At 44.0% G+C, this 22506-nt stretch overlaps 1 protein-coding gene across 2 annotated transcripts in view; it reads right to left on the reverse strand.

Annotated features, from left to right (window-relative positions):
- LOC139263953 (protein phosphatase 2C-like domain-containing protein 1) overlaps positions 1 to 22506 on the reverse strand; it is a 45762-nt gene that overhangs the window by 20429 nt on the left and 2827 nt on the right. The window contains exon 2 of one of the 2 annotated variants that reach the window (XM_070880043.1): positions 3706 to 4799. In XM_070880043.1, the coding sequence (XP_070736144.1) occupies positions 3706 to 4705 (1000 nt within the window). In that variant the 5' untranslated portion in view covers positions 4706 to 4799. Of the gene's footprint in view, positions 1 to 3705; positions 4854 to 22506 lie in introns of those variants that run through there. The other variant, XM_070880042.1, reaches the window with a different exon arrangement.

The following is a 22506-nucleotide window of genomic DNA, read 5'->3' on the forward strand; positions in this document are numbered from 1 at the left end:
AGGCACAAGAAGAGGCCACAAACTAAAAATGGTTTAGAACAAACTTTTGGGACTGACTGGGTGGGGGAGAAAAAGGCGCCAGCCTGGGGCAGGTGGTGACTCATCACCGATTAGAAACAATCTCTGCGGTCAGGAGCTAGACCTGATTATGCATCAAAACAAAGGGATTGATACAATCTAACCAAGGAGCCCCTGGATTGATGGGCCGGAGGGGGAAAAACAGTCGCCTATAGCGACTACAAGTCTGCAAGAAACCAGGACAACAAAGGATCCCACAAGGCGTGCATTTTTGGATAACGGGGAACTAAAGATAAGGAGTTATCTTTTGCCCCTGTCGACTCCGTGTGCAAATTGTGGACATCCAGACCCATCACCACAACCAGTCAAACACATCACCACAAACAACAAAACCGATCCAGACGCATTAACGGAAAACCCAGCCCAGCAAGACATTTATTCATAAAATGGATATATATGTACGAGCTGGAAGCAGCTCAAGACGGAAAAAGGAAAAGAAGAAAGAAGGGAACAGAAGGAAGAAAACGACCAGAAAACGGGAACATCGGAACCGGTCACGAAACCAACAACCACGAGCCTACAATCGACGCCAACAGCAAATAACTGGACGGGTGATTGTATGTCTTCGGTCAATTCTCTCAGAAGTCTTGTTCTGTAATTTTTAGTTGCTTTTTGCGTAATAAAACTAACAATTGGGTTAAGCCTAAACTTTGCGTTACGTGTAGTTCTTTCCTGTAATTTCCCAGGTCTACAAATCAAGGTAGAGTGTAAAACGAACACCCTACAGTATAGGGAACCACACAGTGAGCAACAAATACAGTGCAGAAGATTGGAGGAAGTACACTAAATTGCTACCTTGCACAAAGGAGTGAATGAACAGATATTGTATCTGCCACAGTTACGCTGCAAGGAGTGGTGGAAGAGGAAAAATAAAACAAAAAGCAAAGTACCGCAGATGTTGGAAATCTGAAATAAAAATCAGAAAATTCTGAAAGCACTCAGCAGGTCAGACAGCATCAAGTTAGGTTAACATTGCAGGTCTATGATCTTTTCCCCACTGAGGCTGCCCGACGTGCTGAGTGTTTGAAGCATTTTCTCTTTTAATCCCAAAGGAAATCATCCCTTCAAAAAGTGGAGATGAAAGGAAGATGCGCTTGGTGGTGGAATCATGTAACTGGTGGAAGGTGATCTGACAAATATGGGCGATCGTGGTATGGAAAGTGAGGACAAAGGGAAACCTGTTTCAGTGGAAGGAGAAGGAAGAATTGAGAGCAGAGGGACGGGGAAAAGAGCAGACACAGTCGAGTCATATCGACCAATGCAAGAACTCACCTCAGCTGAGTAAAATGGACATTTCCGAAGCTCCGATACAAAAAGTCGAGTTAGCAACCCCTCTTTTACCAACAATACAGACATGCTTGCTTAACTTTCATTTTTCTGCTCTAACAAATGGTCACATCTGAAACATTAAATTGTCTTTATATTACAGGTGTTAATTGAGTTATGGCCAGCACTTCCTGTTTTTGTTTAAAGTTCCCACCAGTTGCAGTTTTTAATTCTTTTTATTTTGAATTAGCTAAAGTTTATGAAGGGTGGAGATGGGGAGGCTAGTATGGCCAGTATTTGAGAAATTGATCTTCAAAGTGATGAAGGGATAATGGGACCAATAGCAATGTAGATGAAGTTCTAGAAATCGAACAAGACAGTCATGGTCATTATATAAGGCTCAGTTCATGGTCAAATAGAAAGTACAGGTTGCACACCCCAGGTTCAGCCAAGCAGGAAGGTTGATCCAGTGGGAGTCGAATGTACATAATTGCTGATTACAACCAAATAATATGATTTCAATTTTGTCATATAGTCTTAAAGTCATAACGGTACAGAATGAGGCCATTCGACCTATCAAGTCCATGTCAGCTCGCTGTAGAGCAATCCCAGTCAGTCCCATTCCCCCGCTTTATCCCCTTGGCCGTGCAAGTTTATTTCCCACAAGCGCCTATCCGATTTCCATTTGAAATCATTGATTGTCTCCGCTTCCACCACCTTCATCGGCAACGAGTTCGAGGTCATTACCACTGCACATCCTCACAAAACCTTAAATCTGTGTCCCCTAGTCCTTGTATCATCAGCTAATAGGAACAGCCTTTCTCTGTCTACCTTATCTAAACCCGTCTTAATCTTGTACACTATCAAATCTCCCCTCAACCTTCTTTGCTTCAAGGAGAACAACCCCAGCCTCTCCAATCTAACCTTGTAGCTAAAATCTCTCATCCCTGGAACCATTCTGGTAAATCTCCTCTGCACCCTCTCAAGGACCTTTACATCCTTCCTTAAGTGTGGTGACCAAAACTGGACACAATACTCTAGTTGTGGCCTAACCAGACTTTTATAAAGGTTCAGCATAACTTCCCAATGCCTCTATTTATGAAGCCCAAGATCCCATATGCTTTGCTAACTATTCTCTCAATATGTCCTGTCACCTTTGAGGATCTATGTACATGTGCCCCAGGTCCCTCTATCCCTGCACACTCTTTAGAACTGTGCTATTAAGTCTATATTGCCTCTCCCTATCCCTTCTGCCAAAATGCATCATCTCACACTTCTCTATATTAAATTCCATCTGTCACTTGTCTGCCCACCTATCTATGTCCTGTTGCAGACAATTGGTTACCCTCACTGTTTGCCACACCTCCAAGTTTGATATCATTGGCAAATTTTGAAATTTTACTCTGTATTCCAATCACCAAGTCATTTATATATATAAAAAAAGCAGTGGTCCTTGCACTGACCCTTGGGGAACACCACTGTCTACCATCCTGCATTCTGAAAAACAACCATTTACCACGACCTGCTGTTTACTGTCCTTAGGCCAATTTCTTATCCAAGTTAACAGTGACCCCCACTATTCCACGTGCCTCAATTTTGTTAACCAGCCTTTTATGTGGTACTTTGTCAAACGCTTTCTTAAAATCCATACAGAAAACATCCACTGTATTCCCTTCATCAACCTTCTCTGTTACTTCATCAAAAAATTCAATTAGATTAGTCAAACATGATCTGCCTTTTACAAATCTGTGCTGGCTCTCATTAATTAACTTAAACCTCTCCTGTTAATTTTTTCTGTGATTATTGTTTCTAAAACCTCACCCACCACTGATGTTAAACTGACCGGCCTACAGTGACTAGGAATGTCCTTTCACCCTTTCTTGAACAAGGGTGTCACTTTCCAATCCTCTGGCACCTCCCCCGCATCTAGGAAAGATTGGAAGATTATGGCAGCCCTTCTGCTATCTCCACCCCAACTTCCCATAGCGAGGCTCCAGTGAGCTCCATTTCTTGGGATGCAAGCCATCTGGACCAGTATATGTCTTCTCGTATACATGCACAGAAAGTGAATGGTCACAGCAGAATATTGTCTGAGATGTTTTAGAGTGAAGAATTACCAGTTGTGAGAACCAAGCGCAATGAAGTCCCTTTGAGACCAGTCAAAAGTTGCCAAATCTCATTTCATACAATGCAGCTTATAAATGTTAGTTATTGAGCTAGATTAACAGCATGGGTATACAAGGCACACATTAATTGATCTGTTGCAACAGCAACAATTGACTGGATGTGTTACAAACCAGCCTCTTTTAATAAAAAAATTCAAAAGCGACCAGCCGGCTATTTGTTCAGTTACCATCTTACCTGCATTAGCGATGTGCAATGTCCCCATTTCACACATACTGTCTTCCGAGGTGCGCTCAGCACTGCCCTCACTTGCTTCAGTTGTGTTCCGGGATTGGGAAACTGCGGGTTCGAGTAGACAGGTGGTAGCTGTACAGCCACTCCATCGGACCTTTGAACTTTCATTACGCCCCAGCCGCAATATTCTGTCCATTTTCAAAAAGGCTTTAGCAAAAGCCACGTGGATCGATCGATAAAGGTGGTCTTTTGTGCCTTTGCTCTTGGCTGTCGCTGAAGAGAGCGGAGCAATGTGCGAATCCTCAGCGATGCTTTCAGAAAAGAGCGGTTTGTACCCGGAGAGATGCGCTCGTTGTTTGTCGGACAGCGCATAGGAATGTCCGGCCATTGCCAGTTGTTGTAGGATCAGAACAGGCAGATCCTGGGAAGCGAACTGTGCCGCAGACATTCCATGATAGCCATCGAAGAGTCCGATGAACCACGCATTGCCGCGGCCACCGTAACAATCATTAAAAACATAAGTTTCTTCCATCTGGGATTTCCAAAGAGCATTCCTGTCCTGACAGATCCCGAGGGATTTTATGCAGGCATGCCTAGACGGTCTTAGGGACAGTGGGACTTCATCAGTACACACGATGGGCTTTTCACTTAGAAACGGCCACGTTGACGTCTGGTGTGACTTTACCATCTCGTACGCGAAATTGATCTTCTGCAGCTCCAGCAGGCTCCATTTCTTGGATTGCATCCTCTTGGCAATGATGCTGCGCCGGCGGAGTCGGAGGGAGAGCAGGCTGATTGGGTGGTGGCCCGCACTGTACTGCAGTATGCCAAGTGTGCGATGCAGGGCCCTATGGTGACGGACATTCTGTGCCTGCAGTATCTTGTCACAGTTTAAGCATGGCACTGTCAGCACGGCGCACAGAAACACATCTGTGGCGGTAGATACTCGCAGGGCTGAAGGTGTGTTATCGGGTGATTTAGGAGGAATTGTAATCTCCTGCATGGAGGTATAAGCAGAGACTAGACAGTAACTGTAAAGGCAAAGTAGGATGCTGCAGTGGAATCGCGCTACTGTCGTATATAGTCGTTGGCACAAACTTGAATGAAGTGCAGAACGGTGTTGCAGAGACATGTAAGAAGACATAAAATGAAAATAAAATGGTTATATTTCAACTAGTCATTAATATATAAAACAAACATTCCCAATGCAATAGGCATGTTATTACAAGAGAGTTTGAGAAACCTATCAGAAAAACACTGCTAAATGCACTATGCAAATGTTTGACAGAATTTTTCAAAAAGTAACGTAGGTACCAAATTACAATTATTTAACAATATTTTTAATCTTATCAAACCAGTACCTAGAAAAAGAACTTGCATTTACTCACAACATTTTAGAATAGCAACTTGCGTTCAATTGTTCTGAAGATCTCACTTCGGAAAGAAAAGAGCAGCAGAATCATTTGACAAACAGGTCAGCCATCAGAAGTCTATGTTCAGTTACTTGGGGCCCAAAATTGGCCAGGAGTGGCTCCGTTCTTTTTTGGAGCACTTGATTTTTCTGGAGTATCTTAAAAACCTCCATTTTGCACATTCAATTTGCGCCAGTGTAAGTGAGTTAATTAGGATTTTTTTCATTTAGTTTTTTTCAAAGGGGGCGTTACCAGCCACCTATGCCAGTTTTGGCCATTTAAGCCACTTTGGACAGCTAATAGTTGCTCCAAACTAACAGGCCAGCATATGTGGCCACTTGTGGCTGCACAGAAAACCCTTGCGGAGAATTAAGAAATCAGCGCAGGTAGCCAGAGATAGGGACGGGAAGGGAAGCGGAGAAGACCTTACAAAGCACTAAACAAAGCACAACAACATTCAAGAAGCATAAAAACCATCAAGAAGAAATAAAAAATAAAACTTAAGTCCTACCTTCCTAACTCGGGCCCGGGAAGTCAGTGGGCTGGCCGGTGCGAGAGGCCACTCAGCCGGGGATAGGTGCGGGCGGGACGACCGTGCGGGAGAACACAGGGAAATGACTCTCTCCCTGACTGACCATCACTCTCTATTGCAGCGGTCTGACCCTCACTCTCTATTCCGGCGGTCTAACCCTCACTCTCTATTCCGGCGGTCTGACCCTCACTCTCTATTCCGGCGGTCTGACCTTCACTCTCTATTCCGGCAGCCAGCCCGGTGCGTATCTTGAGGCAACTCGGCCTGGGATAGGGGCGGGATGCATCAGGTCCCACGCTGCAGCATGGCTGGGGGCAGGAGCTACTGCGCATGCGCAAAACCTCCAGTGCGCATGCGTTGAGCTGCCGGCACTGTTTTTCACTCAAGGCCCTAGCTCCGCCCCCTAATGGACAGACCACGCCGCGCCATGCCATGGGAGAGGCCACAGAGCGGCCAGAATCCGGGAAGATCTTTTCAGTGCCGTTTTCACCCTAGGAAGTCGGCGCATCTCCGGTAAGTGCGCCGAAAAAAACGGGTGGGCCAAATTTGGGCCCATGGTATCTGGAGCATGTACAGCAGGCACCTCAAAGCACTGGAGAAGCACCATCTAGGCTGCCTCTGCAAGATCCTGCTAAATCCATTGGCAGGATAGGCGCATCAACGTCAGTGTTCTCGTTCAGGCCAACATCCCCGGCATCGAAGCACTGACCATGCTCGATCAGCTCCGATGGACGAGCCACATCATCCGCATTCCCGATATGAGACTCCCAAAACAAGCACTTTAGTCGGAGCTCCTACACGGCAAGTGAGCCCAGGTGGACAGAGGAAATGCTTCAAGGACATCCTCAAAGCCTCCTTGAAAAAATACAACATCTCCACCCACACCTGGGAATCCTTGGTCCAAGACTGCTCAAAATGGAGGAGAAGCATCCGGGAAGGTGCCAAACACCTCGACTCTCTTCGCCGGGTGCAAGCGGAAGCCAAGCGCAAACAGCGGAAGGAGTGCACGACAACTGAAGCACCCCACCCACTGGCCCCGTCAACCACCATCTACCCTACCTGTGACAGAGACTGTAGGTCCTGCATTGGACTCAGTCAGCTGAGAACTCATTTTTAGTGTGGAAGCAAGTCGTCTTCGACTCCGACGTACTGCCTAAGAGAGAGACATGTTCAGATATTAATTTAATCTTATTCATTCAGAGAAACAAAATATTTACTTTGCAGGAATTTGATGTGTTACCAGTAATATATTTTATCCCAGAGGGAATTATCCCCTCAGAAAGTGGTGAGGGAGAGAAGACGTGCTTGGTGGCGCAATCATGTTATAACTGGTGGAAGGTAATCTGGCAAATATGGGTGATTGTGGGATGGAAGGTGAGGACAAAGGGAAACCTGTTTACGTGAAAGGAGAAGGAAGGACGGAGAGCAGCGGGACAGGAAAAGGGGCAGACACAGTTAAGAGTCAGTTTGATCAATGCTCATGGGAAGCTCAGCTGAAGGAAAAGGAGGACATTTCAGAGGCTCTGATACATAAGAATAACAACAACATAAGAAATGGGTGCAGGCCATTTGACCCCTCGAACCTGCTCCGCCATTTAATAAGATCATGGCTGATCTGATCTTGGGCTCAGTTCCACTTCCCTGCCCACTCCCCATAACCCTTTAATCGCTCAACAATCTGTATATCTCCACCTTAAATATATTCAATGACCCAGCCTCCACAGCCGTCTGGGACAGAGAATTCCACAGATTTACGACCCGCAAACAAATTCCTCCTCATCTCAGTTCTAAATGAGCGACCCCTTATTCTTAAACTATGCCCCCTAGTTCTAGATTCCCCCATGAGTGGAAACATCCTCTCTGCATCTACCTTGTTGAACCCCCTCAGTATCTTGTAGGTTTCAATAAGATCACCTCTCATTCTTCTAAACTCCAATAAGTATAGGCCCAACCTGCTGAACCATTCTTCATAAGTCAACCCCTTCATGAGAACATAAGAAATAGGAACAGGAGTAGGCCATACGGCCCCTCGGGCTGCTCTGCCATTCAATAAGACCATGGTTGATCTGATCATGGACTCAGCTCCACTTCCCTGCCTGCTCCCCATAACCCCTTATCCCATTATTGTTTAAGAAATTGTCTATTTCTGTCTTAACTTTATTCAATGTCCCAGCTTCCACAGCTCTCTGCATCAGCGAATTCCAGATTTACAACCTCTGAGAGAAGAAATTTCTCCTCATCTCTGCTTTAAATGGCGGCCCCTTATTCTAAGATCATGCCCCCTAGTTCTAGTCTCCCCCATCAGTGGAAACATCCTCTCTTCATCCACCTTGTCAAGCCCCCTCATAATCTTATACGTTTCGCTAAGATCACCTCTCATTCTTCTGAATTCCAATGAGTAGAGGCCCAACCTACTTAACCTTTCCTCATGTCAATCCCCTCATGCCCAGAATCAATCTATTGAACCTTCTCTGACCAGCCTCCAAAGCAAGTATATCCTTTCGTAATTATGGAAACCAAAACTGCACGCAGTATTCCAGGTGTGGCCTCGCCAATATCTTACATAGATGTAGTAAGACTTCCCTGCTTTTATACTCCATCCCCTTTGCAATTAAGGCCAAGATACCATTGCCCTTCCTGATCACTTGCTGTACCTGCATACTAACCTTTGGTGTTTCATACACAAGTACCCCCAGGTCCCGTTGTACTGCGTCTCAGGAATCAATCTAGTGAACCTTCTCTGAACTGCCTCCAATGCTAGTATATCCTTCCTTAAATAAGGAGACCAAAACTGTACACAGTACTCCAGGTGTGGTCTCACCAATGCCCTGTACAATTGTAGCAAGACTTTCCTGCTTTTATACTCCATCCCCCTTACAATAAAGGCCACCATTCAATTTGCCTTCCTGATTACTTGCTGTACCTGCATACTAAATTTTTGTGTTTCATGTATAAGGACCCCGGATCCCTCTGTACTGCAGCACTTAGTAATTTTTCTCCATTTAAATAATAATTTGCTTTTTTATTTTTCCTGCCGAAATGGATAACCTCACATTTTCCCACATTATACTCCATCTGACAAATGTTTGCCTACTCACTTAGCCTGTCTATATCCCTTTGCAGATGATTTGTGTCCTCCTCACAACTTGCTTTCCCACCCATCTTTGTATCATCAGCAAATTTGGCTACATTACATTCTGTCCCTTCATCCAAGTTATTAATGTAGATTGTAAATAGTTGAGGCCTCAGCACCAATCCCTGTGGCACCCCACTAGTTACAATTTGCCAACTAGAAAATGACCCATTTATCCTGACTCTCTGTTTTCTGTTAGTTAGCTAATCCTCTATCCATGCTAATATATTACCTCCAACCCCGTGAGCTCATATCTTGTGCAGTAACCTTTTATGTGGCACCTTATCGAATGCCTACTGAAAATCCAAACACACATCGACTGGTTTCCCCTCATCCACCCTGCTCATTACATCCTAAAAGAACGCCAGCAAATTTGTCAAACATAATTTCCCTTTCATAAAACCATGCTGACTCTGCTTGACTGTATTATGCTTTTCCAAATGTCCTGCTATTGCTTCCTTACTAATGGACTCCAGCATTTTCCCCAATGGCATATAATTTCCTGCTTTCTGTCTGCCTCCTTTTTTTTTTTAAATAGAGGCGTTACATTTGCAGTTTTCCAATCAGTTGCGACTTCTCCAGAATCCAGGGAATTTTGGTAGATCATAACAAAAATATATTCCAGTGAGAAGGAAAGACTTTAATGGAAGTGGCTAACTAAGAAACTAAAGGATGGTATCAAATTGAAAACAAGGACATACAATGTTGCCAAGATTAGTGGGAGGCCAGAGAATTGGGAATTCTTTTTAAACCGGCAAAGCACGACTAAAAAAATAATAAAGAGAAGATCGATTATGCGAGTAAACTAGCAAGAAATATAAAAACAGATGGTAAGAGCTTCTACAGGTATATAAAAAGGAAGAGAGTAGCTAAAGTAAACATTGGTCCTTTAGAGGATGAGACGGGGGAATTAATAATGGGGAACAGGGAAATGGCAGAGACTTTGAACAAATATTTTGCATCGGTACTGGGCTAAGAGGGAGCTATTCTGTCGGGACGGACTCCACTTGGAACGTGCTGGGTCTAGTGAACCAAATAACTAGGTCTGCAGAGGGAGCTTTAAATTAATTAGTGGGGGGGAGGGTTCAGGTGAGCAGAAATCTAAAAGCTCAAAGAACAAGGTGTAGGCAATAGAGCATTGTGGGAAACGAAAACCAGGAAGGGACTAGAATCTATAAACATAAGAATGTATCAGAAACTGGGGCGGTTGATGAACAGTGGTGTACATTTAAGGAGATATTTCATAACTCTCAGAAAATTATATTCCAGTGAGGAGGAAAGGGTGTAAAAGAAAAGATAGCCATCTGTGGCTAACTAAAGGAATAAAGGGTGCAATCCAATTAAAAACAAGGGCATACAAAGTGGCCAAAACTAGTGGGAGGACAGAAGATTCAGAAGCTTTTAAAAGCCAACAAAGAATGACTAAAAAAATAATTAAGAAAGGGAAGTTAGACTATGAAAGTAAACCAGCACGAAATATAAAAACAGATAGCAAGAGTTTCTATAGGTATATAAGAAGCAAAAGAGTGGCTAAACTAAATGCTGGTCCCTTAGAGGACAAGACCAGGGAATTAGTGATGGGGAACCTGGAGATGACAGAAACTCTGAACAAATATTTTTTAATCAGTCTTTACGGTAGAGGACACAAAAATATCCCAACAGTGCATAGTCAAGGGGCTATAGGGGGGGAGAAACTTAACACAATCACAATCACTAAGGAGGTGGTAATAAGATAATAAGACTAAAGGTGGATAAATCCTCTGGACCTGATGGCTTGCTTCCTAGGATCTTAAGAGAAGTAACGGGAGGGATAGTGGATGCATTGGTTGTAATTTACCAAAATTTCCTAGATTCTGGGGAGGTCCGAGTAGATTGGAAAACTGCAAGTGTAATGCCCCTATTTAAAAAAGGAGGCAGACAAAAAGCAGAAGACTATAGACCAGTTAGCCTGACATCTGCCGTTGGGGAAAATGCTGGAATCCATTATTAAAGAAGCAGTAGCAGGACATTTGGAAAAGCATAATTCAGTCAGGCAGAGTCAACATGGATTTATGAAGGGGAAGTCATATTTGACAAATTTGCTGGAATTCTTTGAGGATGTAACGAACAGGGTGGATAAAGGGGAACTAGTGGATATGGTGTATTTGGACTTCCAGAACGCATTTGACAAGGTGCCACATAAGAGGTTACTGCATAAGATAAAAGTTCACGGGGCTGGGGGTAATATATTAGCATGGATAGAGGATTAGTTAACTAACAGAAAACAGAGAGTCAGGATAAATGGTTAATTCTCGGGTTGGCAATCAGTAACACAGAAATATAGAAACATAGAAAATAGGTGCAGGAGTAGGCCATTCGGCCCTTCGAGCCTGCACCGCCATTCAATGAGTTCATGGCTGAACATGCAACTTCAGTACCCCATTCCTGCTTTCTCGCCATACCCCTTGATCCCCCTAGTAGTAAGGACTACATCTAACTCCTTTTTGAATATATTTAGTGAATTGGCCTCAACAACTTTCTGTGGTAGAGAATTCCACAGGTTCACCACTCTTTGGGTGAAGAAGTTTCTCCTCATCTCGGTCCTAAATGGCTTACCCCTTATCCTCAGACTGTGACCCCTGGTTCTGGACTTCCCCAACATTGGGAACATTCTTCCTGCATCTAACCTGTCTAAACCCATCAGAATTTTAAACGTTTCTATGAGATCTCCTCTCATTCTTCTGAACTCCAGTGAATACAAGCCCAGTTGATCCAGTCTTTCTTGATATGTCAGTCCCGCCATCCCAGGAATCAGTCTGGTGAACCTTCACTGCACTCCCTCAATAGCAAGAATGTCCTTCCTCAAGTTAGGAGACCAAAACTGTACACAATACTCCAGGTGTGCCCTCACCAAGGCCCTGTACAACTGTAGTAACACCTCCCTGCCCCTGTACTCAAATCCCCTCGCTATGAAGGCCAACATGCCATTTGCTTTCTTAACCGCTTGCTGTACCTGCATGCCAACCTTCAATGACTGATGTACCATGACACCCAGGTCTCGTTGCACCTCTCCTTTTCCTAATCTGCCACCATTCAGATAATAGTCTGTCTCTCTGTTTTTACCACCAAAGTGGATAACCTCACATTTATCCACATTATACTTCATCTGCCATGCATTTGCCCACTCACCTAACCTATCCAAGTCACTCTGCTGCCTCATAGCATCCTCCTCGCAGCTCACACTGCCAACCAACTTAGTGTCATCCGCAAACTTGGAGATACTACATTTAATTCCCTCGTCTAAATCATTAATGTACAATGTAAACATTTGGGACCCCAGCACAGAACCTTGCGGTACCCCACTAGTCACTGCCTGCCATTCTGAAAAGTACCCATTTACTCCTACTCTTTGCTTCCTGTCTGCCAACCAGTTCTCAATCCACGTCAGCACATTACCAGCAATCCCATGTGCTTTAACTTTGCACATTAATCTCTTGTGTGGGACCTTGTCAAAAGCCTTCTGAAAGTCCAAATACACCACATCAACTGGTTCTCCCTTGTCCACTCTACTGGAAACATTCTCAAAAAATTCCAGAAGATTTGTCAAGCATGATTTCCCTTTCACAAATCCATGCTGACTTGGACCTATCATGTCACCTCTTTCCAAATGCCCTGCTATGACATCCTTAATAATTGATTCCATCATTTTACCCACTACTGATGTCAGGCTGACCGGTCTATAATTCCCTGTTTTCTCTCTCCCTGTAACTAGTGGGGTACCGCAGGGATCAGTGCTGGGACCCCAACTATTTACAATCTATATTAACGACTTGGATGAAGGGACCGAGAGTAACGTAGCCAAGTTTGCTGATGATACAAAGATGGGAGGAAAAGCAATGTGTGGGGAGGAAAAGCAATGTGTGAGGAGGACACAAAAAACCTGGAAAAAGTTCGTAGACAGGCTGTGAGTGGGCAGAAATTTGGCAGATGGAGTATAATGTTGGAAAGTGTGAGGTTGTGCTCTTTGGCAGAAAAAAAAGTCAAAGAGCAAGTTATTATTTAAATGGGAGAAAAATTGCAAAGCGCTCCAGTACAGCGGGACCTGGGGGTCCTGGTGCATGAAACACAAAAGGATAGTATGCAGGTACAGCGAGTGATCAGGAAGGCCAATGGAATCTTGGCCTTTATTGCATTGGGGATGGAGTATAAAAGCAGGGAAGTCTTGCTACAGTTATACAGGGTATTGGTGAGGCCACACCTAGAATACTGCGTGCAGTTTTGGTTTTCATATTTAAGAAAGGATTTACTTGCTTTGGAGGCAGTTCAGAGAAGGTTCACTAGTTTCATTCCGGAGATGAGGGGATTGACTTATGAAGAAAGATTGAGTAGGTTGGGCCTCTACTCATTGGAATTCAGAAGAATGAGAGGTGATCTTATCGAAATATATAAGATTATGAAGGGGCTTGACAAGGTGGATGCAGAGAGGATGTTTCCACTGATAGGGGAGACTAGAAATAGGGGGCATAATCTTAGAATAAGGGGCCACCCATTTAAAACTGAGATGAGGAGGAATTTCTTTTCTCAGAGGGTTGTAAATCTGTGAAATTCGCTGCCTTAGAGAGCTGTGGAAGCTAGGTCATGGAATAAATTTAAGACAGAGATACAGTTTCTTAACCGATAAGGGAATAAGGGGTTATAGGGAGTGGGCAGGGAAGTGGACCTGAGTCCATGATCAGATCAGCGATGATCGTATTAAATGGCGGAGCAGGCTTGAGGGGCCGTATGGCCTATTCCTGCTCCTATTTCTTATGTTCTTATGAATTATTTAACCTAAGGGGTGTGACTGCCTCCAGGTAACTGTCCCCCTCCCTGATGTGTCGCAGTGTATGAAGCTCAGATTCCAGCTCATCAACACAGAGTCAAAGTTCTTTGAGCGGCCAATACTTACTGCAGATGTGGTCGCCGTGGATCTCATGTCCGCCAGGGTTGTCCCCCTCTCAGGTCGGCTCCGAGCTCCTGGCGGCTAGCTCCTTTTATCCCTGATGCTTTGCAGATCCCGCTCTGCTACAAAAAGTGGAGTTGACACCCCCTCCTTTCCTACCAGTATGGAAATGCTTGCTTACCTTTCAGTTTTCTGCTCGAACAAATCATCACACTTGAAATGTTAAATTGTCATTTATTTTTACAGATGTTGACTGAGTTGCTGTGTTATTTCCCGCACTTTCTGTTTTTGTTTCAAATTTCCAACAGTTGCACTTTTTTTCTTTTAAGTTTGTATTAGTTAAAATTTATGAAGGGTTGAGATGGGGAGGCTAGTAAGGACGGCATTTGAGAAATTGATCTTCAAAGTGATGAAGGTGTGGATAATGGGACCAACAGCAATGTAGGTGAAATTCTAAAAATGGAACAAGGCAGTCTTGGTCATTGTATAAGCCTCAGTTCAGGGTCAAACAGAAAGTACAGGTTCAGCTTGAACAGGAAGGTTGATCAAGTGGAGCTCAAATGTCATCATCATATGCAGTCCCTCGAAACGAGGATGACTTGCTTCCATGCCAAAAAGGGATGAGTTCATAGGTGTTTCAATGTTCCAGATCCCAAACTATATGTTGAAGGGTGGAAGATGCCTGTACGTGGATTTTTTTTAACGTGTGGTGGCCATTGCACACCAGCCACCACACGGGCTTGACAGAGCTCGGTCTTGGTCCAGTGGCAAGGATTACCCAAGACTAACTGGAGACCAGCTCTGGTGCACGGACCTAGCGCGCACACATATCGCAGTGTGGGCTGGTCCATGCTGCCCCAGGGCCCTCACCTGAGCCCCAAACTCACGCTTCTCCTGCCTCTCAAATGTACACAACTGCTGATTACAGCCAAATATGATTTCAATTTTGACTTCTCATAGACATCCACAAACAGTTGATGGTCACATCAGAATATTGTCTGGGATGTTTTAGAGTGAAGTGAGCAAGTACCATTTGTGAGAGCTAAACAAAATTAATTCCTTTTGAGATCTGTCAAAAAGTGCCAAATCCCATTTCATACAATAGTACTTTTTCTAATGCAGCTTATATATGTTTGTTCTTTGAAACTTATTTTAAGTTATTTACAGTAGTTATGGAAAGGGACAAGGAACAATGGAAGGTGAAGATACTCAACTGGAAGAGGACTAATTTCAGTGATCTGAAAAGGGATCTGACCCCAGTGGATTGGAAACAAAGATTAGTAGCTAAAACAGCATATGAGCAATGGGAGGCCTTCAAAGAGGTGATAGTTTGGCTACAGACTATATACATTTCTATGAGGGGGAAAGGAAAGGCATTCAAAGTTAGAGCTCCTTCGATGGCTGAGGATATAGAGATTAAAATTAAACAGAAAAAGGAGGCTTATGATAAATGTCAGATTCAAAATACAGTAGAGAATGAAGCAGAATATAGAAAGTGCAGAGGAGAACTGAAAAAGGAAATAAGAGGGTATATGAGAAAAGATTAGCAGCTAACATAAAAGTGAACACTAAATAAAGTCTGTTATAAACATATAAATAATAAAAGGGTAGTCAAAGGAGGGTGGGTGGATTAGAGACCAAAAAGGAGATCTTCTCATGGAGGCAGAGGGCATGGCTGAGGTACTAAATGAGCATCTGTCAAGGGAGTCAAGGGTTATGGGGAGCGGGCGGGGAAGTGGAATTGAGGCCATGATCAGATCAGCCATAATCTTATTGAATGGCAGACCTGGCTCTAGGGGCCAAATGGCCTACTCCTGTTCCTATATTTTATGTTCATTAAAGAAGAGGATGCTGCCAATGTCACAGAAAAGGATGAGATAGTAGAGAAATTAGATAGAAAAAAAAATAAAAAGAGAAATTACTTTAAAGGTTGGCTGTGCTCAAAGTAGAAAAGTCACCCAATCCAGATGGGATACATCCTCAGTTGCTGAGGGAAGTAAGGGTGGAAATGGCGGAGGCTCTAGCCAATCTTTCAATCCTCCTTGGATATGGGGCTAGACAACTGGAGGGTTGCAAATGTTACACCCCTGTTCAAAAAGGGGAGAGTGATAAACCCAGTAACTACAGGCCAGTTAGCCTAACATTGGTGATGTGGAAACTTTTAGAGACAATAATCTGGGTCAAAATTAATCGTCACTTGGTAAAAGCATGGGTTAATAAATGACAGCCAGCGTGAATTTGTTAAAGGCAAATCGTGTCTGACAAACTTGATTGAGTTCTTTGATGAAGTAACGGAGAGTTGATGAGGATAGTGCAGTTGATGTTGTGTAGACAGGACATAATTGTTAAAATTTGCAATGACACAAAATTCAGAAATGTAGTAAAGAGTGAGGAAGTTAGTCACAGACTTCAGGTGGACATAGACAGACTGGTGAAGTGGGTATACATATGGCAGATTACATTTAATGCAGATAAGTGTGAAGTGATGGATCTTGGAAGAAAGACTGAGGAGAGACAATATAAACTAAATGGTACAATTTTTAAATGGGGCGCAGGAGCAGAGAGATCTGTGGATTTATGTATACAAATCTTTGAAGGTGGTAGGACAAGTTGATAAAGCTGTTAAAAAACATACGGATTTATTAATGGAGGCATAGAGTACAAAAGCAAATAAGTTATGGTAAATTTTACAAATTACTGGATAGCCCTCAGCTGGTGTCGTCTGATCAGCACTTCAGGAAGGATGTAAAGGCCTTGTAGAGGGTGCAGAGGAGATTTACTAGAATGGTACCAGGGATGATAGGCTTCAGTTTGTGGAGAGACTGGAAAAGCTGAGATTGTTCTCCTTGGAGCAGAGAAGATTAAGGAGAAATATAATAGAGCTGTTCAAAATTATGAGTGGTTTTGATAGTAAATAGGGAGAAATTGTTTCTACTGGCAGGAGGGTCAGTAACCAGAGGACACAGATTTAAGATAATTAGCAAAAGAACCAGAAAAGAGATGAGAACTTGTTTTACACAGCGAGTTGTTATGATCTGTAATGCACTACCTGAAAGGGTAGTGGAAGCAGATTCAATAATAACTTTCACAAGGGAATTGTACATATACTTGAAGATAAAAAATTGCAGGGCAATGGGGATAGAGCAGGGCAGTGGGACTAATTGGTAGCTCTTTGAAAGAGCTGGCACAGCCACGATGGGGCTAATGGCCTCCTTCTGTGCTGTATAGTTCTATGATTCCATGGGTGCGCAGTGTGGGTATACAAGACATTAATTATTTGATCTGTTATTATTTGACAGGATGTGTCACAAATCATAAGAACATTAGGAACAGGAGTAAGCCATTCAGCCCTTCAAATCTGCTGCACCATTTAATTAGATCATGGCTGATCTGTACCTCAACTCCATTTACCTGCCTTTGCTTCGTACCTTTGCTGCCCTTACATAATAAAAAACGATCAAACTCAGTCTTGAAAGCTCCAAATGTTCCAGCAGCCTTTTGGGAAAGTTCCAGATTTCCACTACCACTGTGGAAAAAATGCTTACTGCTTTCCTTCCTGAATGGCCCGACTCTAATTTTAAGATTATGGCCAGAAATTTGCAGCCGGTGGCGAGCTGACCTCGAAGAAAGCTGCCGACAAAGATCTAGTGATCTCTGCAGCATGAATTTCAGCTCTCCTGAATCTGGTGCCAAATCAAGCGAGTCTCTAGCATCCAGCAACAGGGTTGTCATCAAGCAGGTAAAGCTGCCAAACACATTGAAGAATTCTCACAGACAGCAAACCAGTAAGTAAAATACACAGATTATAATGTAATTTTGTATAAATTTTACAGAGAGCAAAATAAGGATTGGGACATACACATGGGATTAAGGTAAAAGCTGAAATACCATGAACAATTTTTTAAATTAAGCATATTTTTTTTTTAAATTAGTTTTTCAGGCCAGAGCAAGTGTTCAGCAGTCAATACAGTGTAATAGGGAAAGTTTTCGTCTTTCAGTGTGATTTGAATTGATTGCTGGCTCTGGGGAGTTCCATGGAGAAGCCTGTGGAGGAGCAAGGAATGATTGACAACTTCTGGATTTCCACGCTTATCTGTGCATTCCTTGACTCCAGAAGTTGTTCTCACTTTCACAGGAGCACTGACAGTGAACATAGAAACATAGAAAATAGGTGCAGGAGCAGGCCATTCTGACCTTCGAGCCTGCCCCGCCATTGAATATGATCATGGCTGATCATGCAACCTCAGTACCCCACCCCTGCCTTCTCTCCATACCCGCTGATCCCTTTAGCTGTAAGGGCCACATCTAACTCCCTTTTGAATATGTCCAAAGAACTGGACTCAACAACTTTCTGTGGCAGAGAATACCACAGGTTCACAACTCTCTGGGTGAAAAAGTTTCTACTCATCTCGGTCCTATATGGTTCACCCTTTATCCTTACGACTGCGTCCCCTGGTTCTGGACTTCCCCAACATCGGGAACATTCTTCCTGCATCTAACCTGTACAATCCTATCAGAATTTTATACGTTTCTATGAGATCCCCTCTCATTCTTCTAAATTCCAGTGAGTATAAGCCTAGCCGATCCAGTCTTTCCTCATATGTCAGTCCTGCCATCCCGGGAATTAGTCTGGTGAACCTTCGCTGCACTCCCTCAATAGCAAGCACATCCTTTCTCAGATTAGGAGACCAAAACTGCACACAATACTCCAGGTGTGGTCTCACCAAGGCCCTGTACAACTGCAGCAAGACCTCCCTGCTCCTATACTCAAATCCCCTCGCTATGAAGGCCAGCAAGCCATTTGCTTTCTTTACTGCCTGCTGTACCTGCATGCCTACCTTCAATGACTGATGTACCATGACACCCAGGTCTCATTGCACCTCCCCTTTTACTAATCGGTCACCATTCAGATAATAATCTGCCTTCCTGTTTTTGCCACCAAAGTGGATAACCTCACATTTATCCAGATTATACTGCATCTGCCATGCATTTGCCCATTCAACTAACCTGTCCAAGTCCCCCTGCAGCCTCTTAGCATCCTCCTCGTAGCTCGCCCTGTAACCCAGCTTAGTGTCATCTGCAAACCTGGAGATATTACATTCAATTCCTTCGTCTAAATCATTAATGTATATTGTAAATAGCTGGGGTCCCAGCACTGAACCCTGCGGCACCCCACTAGTCACTGTCTGCCATTCTGAAAAGGACCTGTTTATTCCCACTCTTTGCTTCTTGTCTGCCACCCATTTCTCCATCCAAGTCAATACATTACCCCCAATACCGTGTGCTTTGATTTTGCACACTAATCCCTTGTGTGGGACCTGGTCAAAAGCCTTTTGAAAGTCCAAATACACCACATCCACTGGTTCTCCATTATCCACTCTACTAGTTACAGCCTCAAAAAACTCTAGATTTGTCAAGCATGATTTCCCTTTCATAAATCCATGCTGACTTGGACCAATCCTGTCACTGCTTTCCAAATGCATTGCTATTACATCTTTAATAATTGATTCCAGCATTTTCCCCACCACCGATGTCAGGCTAACCAGTCTATAATTCCCTGTTTTCTCTCTTCCTCCTTTTTTAAAAAGTGGGGTTACATTAGCTACTCTCCAATCCATAGGAACTGATCCTGAGTCCATGGAATGTTGGAAAATGACCACCAATGCATCAATTATTTCTAGGGCCACTTCCTTAAGTACTCTGGGATGCAGACTATCAGTCCCTGGGGATTTATCGGCCTTCAGTCCCTTCAATTTCCCTAACACCATTTCCTGACTAATAAAGATTTCCCTCAGTTCCCCCTTCTCACTAGACCCTCGGTCCTCTTGTATTTTCAGGAGGTTATTCGTGTCTTCCTTAGTGAAGACAGAACCAAAGTATTTGTTCAATTGGTCTGCCATTTCTTTGTTCCCCATTATGAATTCACCTGATTCTGACTGCAAGGGACCTACATTAGTCTTCACTAATCTTTTTCTCTTCACATATCTATAGAAGCGTTTGCAGTCAGTTTATGTTTCCAGCAAGCTTACTCTCATACTCTATTTTCCCCTTCCTAATTAAACCCTTAGTCCTCCTCTGCTGAATTCTAAATTTCTCCCAGTCCTCAGGTTTGCTGCTTTTTCTGGCCAATGTATATGCCTCTTCCTAGGATTTAACACTTTTCCTAATTTCCCTTGTTAGCCACGGCTGAGCCACCTTCTCTTTTTTATTTTTATGCCACAGGGATGTACAGTTGTTGAAGTTCATCCATGTGATCTTTAAATGTCTGCCATTGCCTATGCACCGTCTACTCTTTAAGTATCATTCGCCAATCTATCCTAGCCAATTCACATCTCATACTGTCGAAGTTTCCTTTTTTTAAGTTCAGGACCCTAGTCTCTGAATTAACTGTGTCACTCTGCACCTTAAATGAAGAATATAGTCACTCTTCCCCAAGAGGCCTCACATGACCAGATTGCTAATGAATCTTCTCTCGTTGCACAAGACCCAGTCTAGGATGGCCTGCTCTCTAGTTGGTTCCTCGACATATTAGTCTAGAAAACCAGCCCTTATACACTCCAGGAAGTCCTCGCCACAGTATTGCTACCAATTTGGTTAGCCCAATCAATATGTAGATTAAAGTCACCCATGATAACTGCTGTACCCTTATTGCATGCGTCCCTAATTTCCTGTTTGATGTCATTCCCAACCTCCCTACTACTGTTTGGTGGTCTGTACACAACTCCCACTAACATTTTCTGCCTTTTGGTGTTTCGCAGCTCTATCCATATAGATTCCACATCATCCACACTAATGTCCTTCCTTACTATTGCATTAATCTCCTATTTAACCAGTAATGCTACCCCACCTCCTTTTCCTTCCTGTCTATCCTTCGTGAATATTGAATACCCCTGGATATTGAGTTCCCAGCCTTGGTTACCCTGGAGCCATGTCTCCGTAATCCCAATTACATTATATCCGTTAACATCTATCTGTACAGTTAATTCAACCACCTTATTACAAATGCTCCTCGCATTGAGACTCAGAGCCTTCAGGCTTGTTTTTTTAACACTCATTGGGCCCAAGCTTCCACATGATTTGCGCCTGATTTTTAGGAGCAACTGGTGGAGAACGGACTATCTTAGAAATCGCAATTCTCCATATTTTTTTTTCTGCAGTTCTCGTCAGGTAGAACAGTTCTACTTTGGAGCAGAATTTTTTCTTCAAAAGGGGGCGTGTCCGGCCACTGACGCCTGATTTCAAAGTTTCCACAGTGAAAACGTACTCCAAACTAACTTAGAATGGAGCAAGTGAAGATTTTTGTAGAACTGAAAAAACCTGTTCTACACATTAAAAAATCAGGCGCAGGTTACAAATTAGGCGTAGGGAACGAGGGGGGGGGGAAGGGAAGTCATTAAATTCTACAATAAATCCTTATTTATACTTCTACAAATATTATACAAATAAATCCAACCTGAATAAACATTTATAAGCAAAGAAAAGATTAAATAAACCATCTTCCTACCTGTGTGAAAGTGCTTCAGCTACGGAGAATGCTGCAGTCAGCCTGAGGCGCCCGTTCTTCCCACGGGGGGGGGGGGGGGGGAGGAGGAGGCGCCCGTTCTTCCGCGTGGGGGGGGGAGGAGGCGCCCGTTCTTCCCGCGGGGGGGGGGAGGCACCCGTTCTTCCCGCCGGGGGGGGGGGGGAGAGGCGCCCGTTCTTCCCGCGGGGGAGGGGGGAAGGAGACAGTGAGAAGGCTGCAAGAAGCCTCAGTGCTGATGGCAATGTGCTTTTATTAAAAAATGTTCAAAAATTAAACAGCTACAAAGAACTACAAAAATGGCCGAGTGTCAATGTTTCCTTCACACTGCGCGTGCGCGAACGCTCCAACGCGCACGCGCAGCGTTGGCAGGAAAACAACTAATTTAAATAGTACCCGCCCCCTCCCACTTACAAAATCGGCGCGAGTGTAGGCTCCGCCCCCCTGGGTGCCGCGCCAAACAGACAAGGAGCTGCAAAGCGCTCCAGAATCGCACATTTTTTTTCCGCCGCCGTTTTAGGTGTGAAAAACAGGCGCCCAGCTCAGAGGGGCGCCCGTTTTTTATCGTGTGGAATCTTGGGCCCTTTGTCTTTTTAGAATTCTGTTGTAATGTGGCCCTTTTTGATTTTTGCCCTTGTTTTCCCTGCCCTCCATTCTTGCTTTTCTCCTTCCTACCTTTTGCTTCTGCCCCCTTTTTACTTCCCTCTGGCCCCCTGCATAGATTCCCATCCCCCTGCCATTTTAGTTTAAACCCTCCGCAACAGCACCAGCAAACACTCCCCCTAGGACATCGGTCCCAGTCCTGCCCAGGTGCAAACCGTCCGGTTTGTACTGGTTCCACCTCCCCCAGAACCGGTTCCAATGTCCCAGGAATTTGAATCCCTCCCCCTTGCACCATTCCTCAAGCCACGTATTCATCTGAGCTATCCTGCAATTCCTACTCTGACTAGCACATGGCACAGGTAGCAATCATTAGATTACTACCTTTGAGGTCCTACTTTTTAATTTAGCTCCTAGCTCCCTAAATTCAGCTTGTAGGACCTCATCCCATTTTTTTTTACCTATATCATTGGTACCTATATGGACCACAACAGCTGGCCGCCCTCCCCCTCCAGAATGCACTGCAGTCGCTCAGAGACATTCTTGACCCTTGCACCAGGGAGGCAACATACCATCCTGGAGTCTCATTTGCGGCGCAGAAACACCTATCTATTCCCCTTACAATCAAATCCCCTATCACTCTAGCTCTCCCACTCTTTTTCCTGCCCTCCTGTGCAGCAGAGCCAG

The sequence above is a fragment of the Pristiophorus japonicus genome, chromosome 5, assembly GCF_044704955.1.
Source record: "Pristiophorus japonicus isolate sPriJap1 chromosome 5, sPriJap1.hap1, whole genome shotgun sequence".
In the NCBI taxonomy this organism is placed as follows: Eukaryota; Metazoa; Chordata; class Chondrichthyes; family Pristiophoridae; genus Pristiophorus; species Pristiophorus japonicus.